The sequence below is a fragment of the Anneissia japonica genome, unplaced genomic scaffold (assembly GCF_011630105.1).
Source record: "Anneissia japonica isolate Jap-2015-1 unplaced genomic scaffold, ASM1163010v1 scaffold41793_len627382_cov181, whole genome shotgun sequence".
In the NCBI taxonomy this organism is placed as follows: Eukaryota; Metazoa; Echinodermata; class Crinoidea; order Comatulida; family Comatulidae; genus Anneissia; species Anneissia japonica.
This window is the reverse complement of record NW_022750669.1, coordinates 612,804-626,149: the sequence shown is the minus strand read 5'-3', so window position 1 is coordinate 626,149 and position 13,346 is coordinate 612,804. Positions and strand designations below refer to the sequence as shown.

The 13,346-nt window shown below is 33.6% G+C and overlaps 1 protein-coding gene across 2 annotated transcripts in view; it reads left to right on the top strand.

Annotated features, from left to right (window-relative positions):
• Positions 1-857: 857 nt before the first annotated feature.
• Positions 858-13,346, top strand: part of LOC117121449 (uncharacterized protein C1orf112-like) — a 42,149-nt gene continuing 29,660 nt past the window's right edge. The window contains exons 1-11 of one of the 2 annotated variants that reach the window (XM_033266662.1): positions 858-950; positions 1,504-1,632; positions 1,779-1,877; positions 2,877-3,014; positions 3,901-4,063; positions 4,866-4,993; positions 5,854-6,089; positions 7,194-7,342; positions 7,559-7,729; positions 9,595-9,823; positions 10,662-10,809. In XM_033266662.1, coding sequence (XP_033122553.1) covers positions 861-950; positions 1,504-1,632; positions 1,779-1,877; positions 2,877-3,014; positions 3,901-4,063; positions 4,866-4,993; positions 5,854-6,089; positions 7,194-7,342; positions 7,559-7,729; positions 9,595-9,823; positions 10,662-10,809 — 1,680 coding nt within the window. In that variant the 5' untranslated portion in view covers positions 858-860. The remainder of the gene's footprint in view (positions 951-1,503; positions 1,633-1,778; positions 1,878-2,876; positions 3,015-3,900; positions 4,064-4,865; positions 4,994-5,853; positions 6,090-7,193; positions 7,343-7,558; positions 7,730-9,594; positions 9,824-10,661; positions 10,810-13,346) is intronic. The other variant, XM_033266663.1, reaches the window with a different exon arrangement.

The window sequence follows — 13,346 nt, the reverse complement described above, 5'->3', positions numbered from 1 at the left end:
AAGAACAAAACGTAGAATCAATTATCATTATGGCCTCATGTTTGTCATTCTTCAGAGTTACCATATATTATAGTACTGTATTGGTATTGTAAATTACCGTAGCTAAACTACACTGTTCTTGTTCAAATTTACAAAATTATTACCTCAAATTTACAAATTGATTACCTCATGCTGTGGTGATTGCATCTTATGGCAGTTTATCTAATACAAGAATGTGTACTTTATAGTTGAAATAAACTATGATGATGTACCCACTTGCGATCTATTAACCAAATAACAATTAGTATAGTGATGTGATAAGGGACCACTGTAATTAAATAACTGTAGTGATCTACAGTGTTCATTGGCAAACTACAGAATGTACAGTACTTTTTTTTAGTTAGTGTTGATGAATTGTTTCAGCGTTGTCTTTTCAGTTCTTTTAATAAGTGATTCACTTTGTTATGTTACAGATGTAAGCCTTCCTAGATCTAGGCTTCATTCATAAATGTTGAGGTTCATTGCACGTGCATTTGGCTGGGCCTAGCAAAGAGATAATTTTCGCAGTGCAATCCGCAGCTTTGAGCTTTTTGCACACACCTCGCAAAATATAGCATCAACAGTTGAACTTGCCTAAGTCTAATCTAAAATTACATTGAAAAATTGTTCAACACTTAGTTAAAAATTTGTCTAATACAGATTGTTAATTAATGGAAAAACACAACAATTTGGCATGTAAAATATAATCGACTTAGAAATTATTCAAGTTAGGCAAAGTTAACTTAAGTTTAACTGTATATAAAAAAATAATGTAAACTTGAAAATGATGATGTCACAACCATCACAACTAACTTATAAATTAAATCTTATTTCAGTAAAGGATGTCTCAATCTACTCTGCTACAAGAAGTTCAAACTTGGGATGAGAAGAGGTGCAAAGAAGGGGTTGATGATGCATTACCACATCTCATAATATCCTTTTTTTATGAATTGTACTTGACAAAGATGTGCACACAAATGAACTGGAAGAAATACTATAGCAGTAGAGTTGGCATGGTTTTCTAGTAATGTCTGTTTTAATGTAAACAAATGTTTTCATTAATATATTTCGATTTTTGTTTAATATAGAATTGCTAATAAAGATGTATTTTTAATATTTTTGTATCTTTACTTCACTATTTCAGCGTTTGGCGGCTGTTTCTAATTTTATGTCTTTTATTCTGAATAAATAAATAAACAAATAAATAAATTAATTAATTTTATTAATTTTTAGGTTTTTTTGGCTAAAGTATTATAATTATTGTTTTCTAAAATATATGCTAGCTTTAACCAATAAATTATAGATTATCATATCTTGGTTTGCATTTTTTTTTAATTATTACATAAAATAGCCAAATGAAATTAATACTTCAACAAAACCTGTTCTCAATAGCAGTAACCAGTCAAATTTGGCATTTGTCAAAGAAGGCCAACGGGACTGGGCTCTCCAATTGATACAACATTATTTGACTTAACTGATTATTACTGCGACTTTACTAATGGTACAATGTCTGATCAACGACTTACAATACTAAGGGCACTGGCCTCTTCATTTCTGCCTGTCATCAACATATCGGAATTTCAAGATAAAGTATTTGCAAAGGTTTTACCAACAGTAAGTAGAGGATTGGTGGGGTTATATGTTTTTCATTAAACAGAAATGATGTTCTCTGCTTTGGAGGAAATTTTCAAGTACATAACAAATGTTGCACAATCTCATAGATCCGATATGTTTTTCTTTTTATTTGTATGTTACTGTAGGTAACCAAGTTATTTGATGACTGTGTTGACAATATACAGTGCTCCTTGAAAGGTTCACCCAATGACTGCCAAGAAGCAAGTGTGGTTCCACAACTCAAAGTAGGCTTCACCATGATCATGTTATGGTATACAAATACAGTCCACCCACCAATTCGAGGCCACTTTGGGGACATGAAATTTGGGGTCTTGGGGTTCGGTCTCGAATTAGGAACTTCTAAATAGAGACCACAGGCTAAAAGTGGTCCCCTCTAGTAAGTTAAAGTCCCGATTTGTTCCGATTATCGTCTGTAGGCCCTAAATATTGCAAAACAACTGACTGAGATTCGGCTAGTGAATGCAGAAGTAAACACATGCCTAGCAAAACAGAGAAAATAAAAGTCATTGTTTTTCCATCAGTCTAAAATATGGATTGATATTCAACTGTGTCTGCAAAAACTGTATTATCTATGTTGTTAGAGTTTTTGAGACCGGTAGTTTCGAATCCCAGGCATTTATTGAGTGAGTCGGTTTTGCATTGAAATAGCCGTTTATATAATTACTGTATCAAATTAGAGGTGAGTACCTGATTCTACAGGTTATTGCAAAATGTTTACTGAATTTTTTTTGTGGAGAATTAACAATAATATACTCTCAAAAACTAAGTTAATTAGATCTTTTGTGATTCACAGCCAATGGCCTAAAACGACAATTTTTCTTTTCAAAAAACTAACTTTAAAAAAAAAAATGCACAAAAAGATAAAAGGGAATAATGTAAACCTAAAATATCTTAAATTTATCGATAAACTTATAAAAATACATCTGTTACTGTTTAAGTTAAATTTTTCAAAGTACAGATTATTTATTGCTAATAAACAAATGTGATCTTGAATTGGAGGTCGTTTTGTCACCTGGTTACCTGTACTTTCATAAAAGTGGTCTCTGTCTCTAATTAGGGATTGGCAATCAGAGTTACAATACTGAGATAGGCAAATTAATTTTTTTTTTGGTCCGATGACCTTGGGAGTCGGGGAAAATATCCTCCCTGACCACTCTGGCGCTACCACTGTTCCTAACAAGTGATTGATTACTAAAAAGTTATTGATTTGTATTGACTTATAGGTATTGATGGACATTGTTGACAACATGGTGTTATTCGTTAGTTGTGCTTCTAAGTCATCTGAAGTCAGGTTTGGCTACATCGCATCGCTTCCCCCATCTGCTGTTCATGTGGTGAAGGGATCTTTTGAACACTGTAAGGTAAGTACCAGTATTTATGAAAACTGTCTACGCTGTTTTGAAAGATATGGATTCAGTATCCACAATCAAACAGTGCTTCTCAGAAATTTCTTTTTAGTCATTACAGGTTACTATATATTTAAATATCAATAATTGAAATATTTATTATTATTTGTTAATAAGAAGAATAATATTTTTGGCATTTTTTTTTAATATTAAAAAGCCCTTAATTTTTGCCCTGGCCATTTTGAGTTGAATAGCTTATTGGCCTTCAAATCCCAGGGTCTTTGGTTCAATTCCTCTGAAGACAGTAAGACTTATTCTCATGATTCCATTTCCTAAGCCTTATAAAGAGACTTCGCTGCTAATGAAGCATCATGTCATTTCATTTATTTAAGAAGGCCCCTGAATATCAGCCGACCTTCTAAAATAATCTGAAAGGGTCACACTCTATAAATATGGTAAAAAAAAAAATTCAACAGTAACAATTTTCAATCTCATACAACCAGTGGAGCATTCTACTATTCTACAAAGTAATAGCCTAGGGACACTATATTGCCAATGATCAGCATTGGATTCAAACCTTAAAGATCCAACCAAACGGGTAAAGTCAAAAGCAAAATTACTGCACTAATCAAACTCACCTATAGGTTGATGTCTATAGTAAAATAAGACCTGGAGCTTCCTAAAAGCCCTCTCAAGACTATCAAATGTTATTTGACAAAAGCATGTGACATGCCTAAATATAGTCATGATGACATCGCATCATGGCCATATATAGCAATATCATAGCTATATATGGGTATACAACTGTTTTTAGAAATATAATTTGAGAGTCTGGCACAAGGCTTTCGTGAGCAGGATTCTAAGAAGCTACCTTTCACTGTCTACTTTTTATCATCAACAGGAGAGTAACACTTTGTATGGGGATCTTTTTCAAGATGTTTCCGAGCACCTGATGCACTTGTTCAAGAAGGCACACCAACTGCAGAAGGCACTGATGTCCTTAATGGACCTCCTGCCACTCACCTCTGACACACCTGATGAATGCATTGAGGGCTTTGTACAAGGTAATGATAAGAAATTATTATGCTGTCTAAATTTATTTTACAGGTCTCCCTCCAATTAAAGACCACTATTGGGACCAGGGGGTTTTCCTGGTCTTCTGATAGCAGCTTTTTTCTTTAATTAGAAAAATTATTATAATAAAGATAAAAAATAGGCATTTCTTGGGACTACGGAAATATGTATTTTTTTTATTGATCACGTTTGTGAAGAAATAATTTTCAATAAAGATGTCCTCTCTGAATGACATGTAATGGGTTTCAAAAATTGTATTTACACACTATTAACATTATGATCGACATACTACCTTGCTGTTGGAGAGCACCAATCAAAGCCAGTAGTTTGCTTAAATTGTGGTCTTCAGCTAATTAACGGCAGCTTTAAAACTTTATTTATATTGACTTAAACAAAACCACTACTTTAGTACCAAATTGTTTAGCTTCAAACAAAGATCCCAAGGCAAAGGACAATTAAAAAGAAAAAAATAATTTACAAAAAATTGCTAAATTGAATATACGAAACTGTCCCACAAACCACCCCTTTTGACAGACACGCAAGATCTGAGATTAATCAAAGTAAAAAAATCAGTTGATAAAAAGTATGACCAAAGTTGGAACTGCCGACTCAACCATCCAGAGACAGGTCTAGATCTATGTATTGCATTTTATATGAACTAAGACCTGTCTGATCATTAAAATGAAGAATTATTGTTCCTTGACAATGTTTTTTTGAAATATTTGTTAAGTGCCTTCTTTTTAACTAAAGTAAAGTATTCTTTGATGTTATTTTTTTTCTGTATGATTTTAGTGTGTTGTGCCTTCCATGATGTCTGTTGCATTATTGGTAAGATGGACTCAGCACTGATGGTGGCGACATGGAAGTTCCTAGTAAAGTTGATCACAAAACGCAAAGAATATATGCAATATAAACTTGATGTAAGTTCGTAAGAGTGCAGTTGTTACACTAGCCATAGGCTACGGTATGCAGGATTTCACATTATATATTTTCATCTACAGTATTGCCACCAACTGTCAATTATTGTATAAAGAGTACTACAGTGTTACTTCACGATACCATGTGATACTACTCCATTGCTATCGGCAACACAAAATGCGTTCAACCGATGCCATTTTCTCCACTGAAAAAACAATTGATCCCAAATTATAACGTAATTATTAAGAAGTTGTATCTTAATTTTCCTTTGTAAATGTTAAAATGTGTGTTCGATAACTAATAAAATGTGAGCTTTTTGTGTTTTTAGTACATTTTGATGGTAAATTATTAGGTTTTAAAATTACTATTCCATAAGATTATGAAGTCATTCAGGCATAATGAACGGCTAACCAACGTCCAGAGGGCGCCACCTGGTGTTGTGACGACACGACTGTGGTACTCTATGAAGGCTTTCTCTTAATATGCACCTTATTCCCTGATTTTCTTTTACTTTGTTGTTAAACACCTGGAGGTTGTCTTAACGTGAAGTGCTATAAGTCTAGAATTATTATTATTGTCATCGTCACCATCATTGGTTATTTTTTACTCAACATAAAACCTACCTATTTTCGTGAATTTTCGCTAATCTGTTTTCTGTTCTTTTTATGGGATTCTTCTGCAGCTGTTTTTCAATATTTCTTTTAGCGCCGGTGGCAAGTTATTTTTTTAATTTAATAGGCACTTTATAAGTTTTATTGCATTATTATGTGTTGTTATTATAATCATTGTCATCTTCATAGTCATTATTATTATCATCATGAACAAGATCCATCATTGTTTATTATTGTCTGTTTTCATCTAGGTTTCAGCAATGGTGAGCTCTCTGTGCTCTGACATACAGAATCACTTTGAATCCTGCTTGGATCAAGCCCCAAGCTCTAACCCCTCCCATCCATCTGGTGATGAGAAGGCCTTTCAACGAACCCTCAAGATCTGCCACTTGTCAGCGAAAATGCTGGTGCATCTTCTGAAGGAGTACCGGCAGCTTGCTATGCTTAAACCTATGACTCTCTACGAGATGATATTGACATTCTACAGGTAAATATGTTGTGTTTTTTATATGTTTGACACAGAAATAAAGATATAATATGCATGTTTGGACATTAAAAGGTTAATAGGTGCAACACTTTTTTATGTCTTGTTTAACAAAGTAGTACAGCTAAAAGCATCTTGGTGGAGAAGAAAATAAAATGTCTTTAGTTTGAAACTGTATCGTACTAATTATTTCAATTTAAAAAAATTCATATACCATGTGTACTTGCATATAAGACGAGGCTTAAAACAGGAAATTACAATAAAAAAAAAACTAGGGGTCTTTAATAAGCACGACATACAAATTTTAGATTTTTAAAATCATGTTCGTCTTATGTGTGGATCGTCTGTAACATGCAAATTTACTACTGAAATGAAGCTACTAAATGTTAGTATAAATGAACTCATTTTTAAGTATGGGGAAATAAGATTTCGATTTTTAATAATAATGGTATTATTTGGAAGATTAGACTTGCATTTGGTTCTGTTTTTAGCCAGCTAGTTGCAGTATCAGAACCATAAAAGTAGAAAAACAGAAGGAATTCTGACCATGAAACAGGGGGTCTTAAACTTGGGAGTCATCTTTTACGTGGATTGCCTTATACGCGAGTATATATAGTTTTCTTTATGTTTCTCATGTATATTAAGTTTAGTAATGATTTGTTTACTGTTTCTTAGACTGCATTGAATGTTCTGAGTACCAATCAAAAATGTTTATTTGTATTTATCTCTTTATTCTGAATACAAAAATAATATTTAAGGATAAAAAGACAATTATATTAAATATATAAACAATCAAACAAAAAATAAACAAATACTCATTCAAACATTTTATACAATACAATTATATTCAAAATAATCGCATGGAAGTTATTCTCTAACTCTGTCATGATAATAAAAAAAAAGATTGTAAGATACCTTTCATGACAAGATGTCATCGAAAGCTCCCAGAAACTAAACTATAACTCTGAAAGGTAACTTACACTCTTTTTTTTATATTCAATATATTGTATTTCTGTTCAACCAAATACTTAAGAAAAAAAAAAAAAATCACATTAATAAATTTTAAAAATTATTTTTCAAATATTTTGTTCTCATTTGCATTTGAAGTAAAAGTTCGCCCAGCCTTGATGCACCAGACCTAGCCAAACAGTCACATGAAGGTCTCAAGAACTCGCTACTAGTCTGCATAGAGCCTATCTTACAGTTAATATGCAATGAGGCACGATTCTGTGAAGTAGTTACAAAATGTGATAATAGTAAGTGAAATAATATAGTAATTATATATATAAAAAAATTAATGTAATAATTGTCTTTATTGCATATATTACACATAGTATACCTTGCCATGCATAACAATGGAAGCCAAGAATTAGATTCATGGAATTACTCCTGTTGTTGCTGATGCTGCTTCTGTTGCTGTTACTTAATATCCTGCAACATTTCAAATATTAGTAATGCTTTTACATTTACAGAAGTCAGTGATAACCATGACTTTGCCCAGTGCATGTTGCTGTCTGCAGTCATGAAGCAACTCCCATCCTGTGATGATGAGGCCCAGGCCATGTGGCTGGCACCTCAACACCTACCTCATGATGAGCCTAGGGTTAACATCCTAGAGGCTATGTTCTCATCAATCTCTGAATGTAAGTGATAAGTAAAAATACATTTAATTATTAAACAAAATACAGTTGTATACCATACATTAAATGGGAATTGTTAAAAAAAAAAAAAATTGCCTGAGAACCTCAGGATTGGAAGACAATATTGAGGCCTTCTTATATCTCTGAATTAGTGTAAATGAATAATTATTTAAATGTGTATATTATATTACATTAAATTTATAATCTCACCTCAATCAAGGTACTGAAAGGCAATTAATAGTGCTGAAACATAAGGTTAACTTTTTTGCAACCTGTCAACAATGCAAGCTTCATTGTCTAAGGAAGAAAATTTCAGTGTGTAGGTCTAACCTGACCACAAAGCTAAAAACCATAATAGATTGTAAGAAAAAAAATATTTGTAAATGATATAATAATAGCATCAAAACTATATTTCAAATGATTTGAAAGTCACATTAAGTCCATGTATATATCACATAAAAAAATGGGAAATTTAGAAAGGTGGAAGAATAGTTATAGATTTTTAATGCAGTTTGAATCTACTTCCAAATTTTCAGATGGCCTATTTATAACAAACTCTTGTTATAATATCAAATTATTAGGAATTTTAAAAAGCAATAGTGGAAAAAGGTATGGTGGGTGGGGGTGGGAATTTCAAAGCAGTACGACACAGAATGAAAAGAGGGTATTGCAAACTATTATGTACATGTCTGACTGTAGCAAAACGTATCATGTTTTTAGTTGGATGTGAATACTGACAATTGAAGAAAGATAAGAAAGTGCAAGCATATTGATTGAGTTAAAAGTAAGAAGAGAAATCTTCAATTTCAGTCGTTGATTGACAGGTCAAGCAGTTGGAGGTCGTCTAAAGATTTAGTATCTGTCATATAATTTTGAAAAAAAACATTGCAAGTTCAGTAAAACATTAAATAGCTCTAGAATAGAATTAAATGAATTATTAACTTCCAGTGACGTTAAGGGGAAAAAAATGAGAATGGTTTTTAGTAAGGGAAGGCTGTATTGTGCAACAGTTTTCATTCGAGTTGTGGTCGGGGTTTTAAACCATACATGTTGACCATTTTTTACTCGCAATACTTTGATTCCCCAGTCTGCGTTTATTGTTGACCAGCTATGAAGTAATTCTCTATGTGAAAGCATTTCATAGCATACATACATAAAATATGGAGCGGAGTGGAATAGCTTAGTGATTATAATGCTTGCCTTCTAATCCCAGGGTCCTGGGGTCAATTCCTGTCGCAGCAGGACTTCTCAGCATCTTACGACTCAAACAATTCCACTCCACAGCTATACAAATAGCTGCGATTTTAAGCATATACAGGCATGATATATCATATATCAGATCCATGGGTAAATCGAAGATATCGCTACCTTACTTGCTACAGATTTGATCCCTCTGATCTAAAGCCCTGTCCAGACTATCAAAAATGTTATTTAAAAAAAGAAAAAATGCGTAAATATGAGCGCAAAAAAATTTGATAGCGTGGACAGAAATTAGTTTGTTGAAGCTACATCTCAAAGTTATTCAGGTTCAACTAAAACTTTATAGTGTTTGATCAAAAAGATAATGATGCTGTTTATAATTATAGCAAATACAAGTTATTGTTACAAATTCTAAACTGGGCGCTCACTGCGTGGTATTACGACCGTCGTATGACGAATCCAACTCCGCTTCCCTGTGAGCGCTAGATGACAAGACGCAATATACTGATTGTCGGGTGGCAGTCTGGATATATTGTCATTAAAATTGACCTGTTGCGTGTGCGTCATGGCTTTGCGTTCTCCATAGAATTGCGTCGGCTGATGTCCGCCAGCTGCAGTTGGTGCCCGGTTTAGGGTATGAAATTTTACAAATTTATTTTTTTTTGTAGGCTACCCGGAGCTGACCCTACCTGTAGAATTACCAGGTGAGAAATGTGATGGTAAGCCTCCAGAGAATGTGAGCTTCCATCAGTACCTGGTCACCCACATCAGTGCTTACATTGCCTCGGTCCAAGCCAAGCATTTCTACCTGGTAGAGAGCGCTCTGTTAAAATGGTGTCTCAGCCCGCACACTCATGTGGCGTTGGTAGCTATGGATGTCTGGTGTTTTCTTGCAAGGTAAATGATTTAGTTTTATGTTCAGATTTTATGATATTTCATCCAATGATTTGTAAACCTTTAAAATTTCTTCTAATGGAGTTTTATTATTTTCTTTGTAGGTTATACCTGATACAGTAAGACGTCCATTTTACGTACCCCTTTGTACCAAGGGGTGTTCGTAAATTTTAAATTTCGTAAACTAGATCAGGTGTCAGTTTTCAATACCTAGGCCTAGCTATCTACTGCCATTGAGCGCCGACATGCTGACGGTGGCAAGGCCTAGCATGAGCCAACAGTGCAGCAGCGCGGTCTATTGCGCTAGAGCCTAGCTGAATTTACCTTCGATAAAAACCAAATTATTTTAATCGCTGGCATTCTTCCACTTAACAAAATATTATTTTAACTCTTGTTCAAACATCTGTATGTTTTATGGACCTTTCTATCGTGTTCTGTCTAGTTGTTAGATCGCCGAATTGTGTTGTTTACATGCATTTCGCAAACATATCTAGCATTCACAATGTCAATAAGTTGCTGACCCCAAAGCTGTTAAATACATAAAAAAATATTTAGTTTGCAAATGATTATATATTATTGTCACATATATATAATGTTTTTAATTAATTAATTTATATAGTTATAAACTGCACGTTAAACAAATTTAAGGGTTTTCATGTCTGTAAGTCATTGGATTTTTTTTCCTCTTTGACACGGAAAATTAATACTTGGTTCTTTTAAATATGTAATCTAAAGATTTATTTTAATCTTTTAGGGATTTCTTGATTTTTTATTTATAGTGTATCTATACTTAGAGTAGTTAATTTTACAGTAGGCCTATGTTATATATTAACCTGCATAGATACAGCAGTGCAGAGGTCTGTAACAACCATGTGAGGAGGTTGCTGGAAGTACTGAATCAGGTCCCCGCAGGACACCACAGCACACAGCATACACATCTATCCCTGCTAGTTGGCAGGCTTATTGGATTCATGACTGCAGGACACCAGGTAAACATCTTGTTTGATTAACAACAAATTTCAAATCTAAAGCTCTTAGGGACAATTAGTAGTTTTGCCACTTACTTCTTCACATGGTTGGGTAAGTCTGGTGGTGGCGGTCACTGTTCTCTGTGATGGTGGTATTATTTAATTCTTTGTTATATGGCGGAAGTGGTTTGGCGCAGTGCGAACCGTTTGGTTTCCCAACCTCGAGGTCGGGGATTCCATCCCTCGCTGTGCTCTTCCCTTGTGTCCTTGAGCAAGGCACTTTATCTACGTTGCTTCTCTCCACCCAGAGTATAAATTGGTACCTGGTGGGGTTACCTGCTACTACGCCAATATGGCAGCAACACTTAATCATGTCGACCCATTGACCAGGAAAAACAAAGCGCTTCTTAACCTAATGTAAAAGACACTATACTACAAATCCAAGGAAATATAACTGGTAGTTGAGACCATTTGGTCAGACATAACTAACAACTAAAGGTAACTCATAACCTACCCTACAACAACCAAGTTAACCCATTACCAACCTGCAACAGTCTAGGTAACCCATTACTCAGCCAGTTCAAACGTCATTAGCCTACTTTTTTTTTTCATGTAACTCCCAGCTTCTTTGATATCTCCTCCAAAGATTGGTTCAGTGTTATACTATTTCTGCTATACTGCCCTCAATATTCTAAATTTCACTATATTTTGTTATGACTTGCTGTAAAGTGGGTATAGTATCTTTTCCAAAATGACGAAATAATGGAAAAAAACCTATTATTTTTAAGCAGTTTTATAGTTTCCAACATCTATCATTAAGCCAGAAAGTATATTAGTTTAAAGGAACATGCTTAAAACAAAAATTTATTCATTCAGCTGTAATAGATTACCTCTTAAGCAGATGAATGTCGAATGAACCCACGAGAATATAAATGTGTACTTGTTTAGAGGTGAATGTTATGTTTTATTGGCAGCACAGTGCAAATTTTGGCGAAGCATGGATCAGTTGGCTGTTGTTTATTGTGGTTGGCAATTCTGGTTGGAAGATATTATAGGAGATTACATTAGTACATCACCAATACTAATCTCCCAGAACATGAAAAAGCTAATTTTTCGAGAGCCATTGGCCCCCCTAGACCCTAACCGGAGGCCTTTGACCTTCATATCCCCTGCCTCGGTTTTTCGATCCCCTCTGCAGTTGCTTACCGGACCCACCCCACTTTCAAACCATGCCGCCACCTATGAGTTGAATGTATTTGGTCTGTGCGATTCCCCAGGGCACAATGACCCGAGGATAATAAAATGTCAAAAGCACCATTAAAGATGTATTGTCCCATACTAAATATCAAAATAATCATAAAAATATTTTTTGAAATGAACTTGCCCATTTTGAAGTAACATAAAAGTTATCAACTTGAACATAGAAATTAGTGTTTTTAAAAAATGTCTACCCATCAGTTTACAGCGAAAAAAATTACAGGAACACTTCCAATCACTGAAAATGTTATTTTTATTATAATTTGTTTGTTTAAAAATCAGGGTACACATTTTTTATATTCAATAATTTCTATGCACAAGTTAATAATTTGTATGTTATTGCAAAATGAGCAAGTTTATTTCAAACTTTTTTTTAATGATTTTTTGACATTAGCTAGCAAGGGACAATACATCTGTAAGTTCTAAAATTGTATTTATTTAAAAGTTACATACAACTTTAGTTACATCGCCTACTGTAGCAGTCAAGAGAGATCTGAAGTGCTACATTTTTTATTGCCTACCACAGACCACTCTAAAATCATGCATCCTACTTGGTAGATCTTAGGGTACGGATAGAACTATATTTCATCTTTCACAGACAATTTAAATGGTCATGTTGCTAGATAATGAGAGATAAATGTTGACATACAAATTACTGTTTTAGAAACAGGTGCAAGAAAATAATGGAATCGGTAACAATTTTTATTTCTCTTTACCTCATTTATTACGTCTCTGGGATGTAAATCACTAAACAATGTAGCCATTTGGCAATGATGTTGTTTATATTCACTTTATCCCTTTCACCTCAATCTGTGATGATTTGTTTCAAAACTCATCCATTTTGATTGGTTTATCAATTTGAGCTGTCAAGTTGTTTACATTATAAGCAAAGATTTAACATGTTTCAATGAGTTTCTTAAAGGTGAGGAAGAAAACTTTGAATGTACTTTGTGTGTGTGTTTTCAATTTAAAAGATAAATTGCTTATTCCATATGAGTGTGATTTTACTTTTAAAAATTATAAATATTATTAACATATGCTCTAAAATTAAAATCTGGGAGTTTGTAAGATTTGCATTTAACAATTTTTATAAATGTACAGTAGTTTAAGACACCATCTTTTATACCTTACCCAGAGAAAAGATTTTAAGTCTGCTACTAAACTAATTCCTCCATGTTCTCACCAATTCTCATTGCATTAATTGTTTATGAACTTTTTATATTGCTTATTTTGTTTAAACTAATTGTCAGAGATTAATTCACTTTGCCTTTTGTTTATTTGCAGTTATTTTTTTAAGTTTT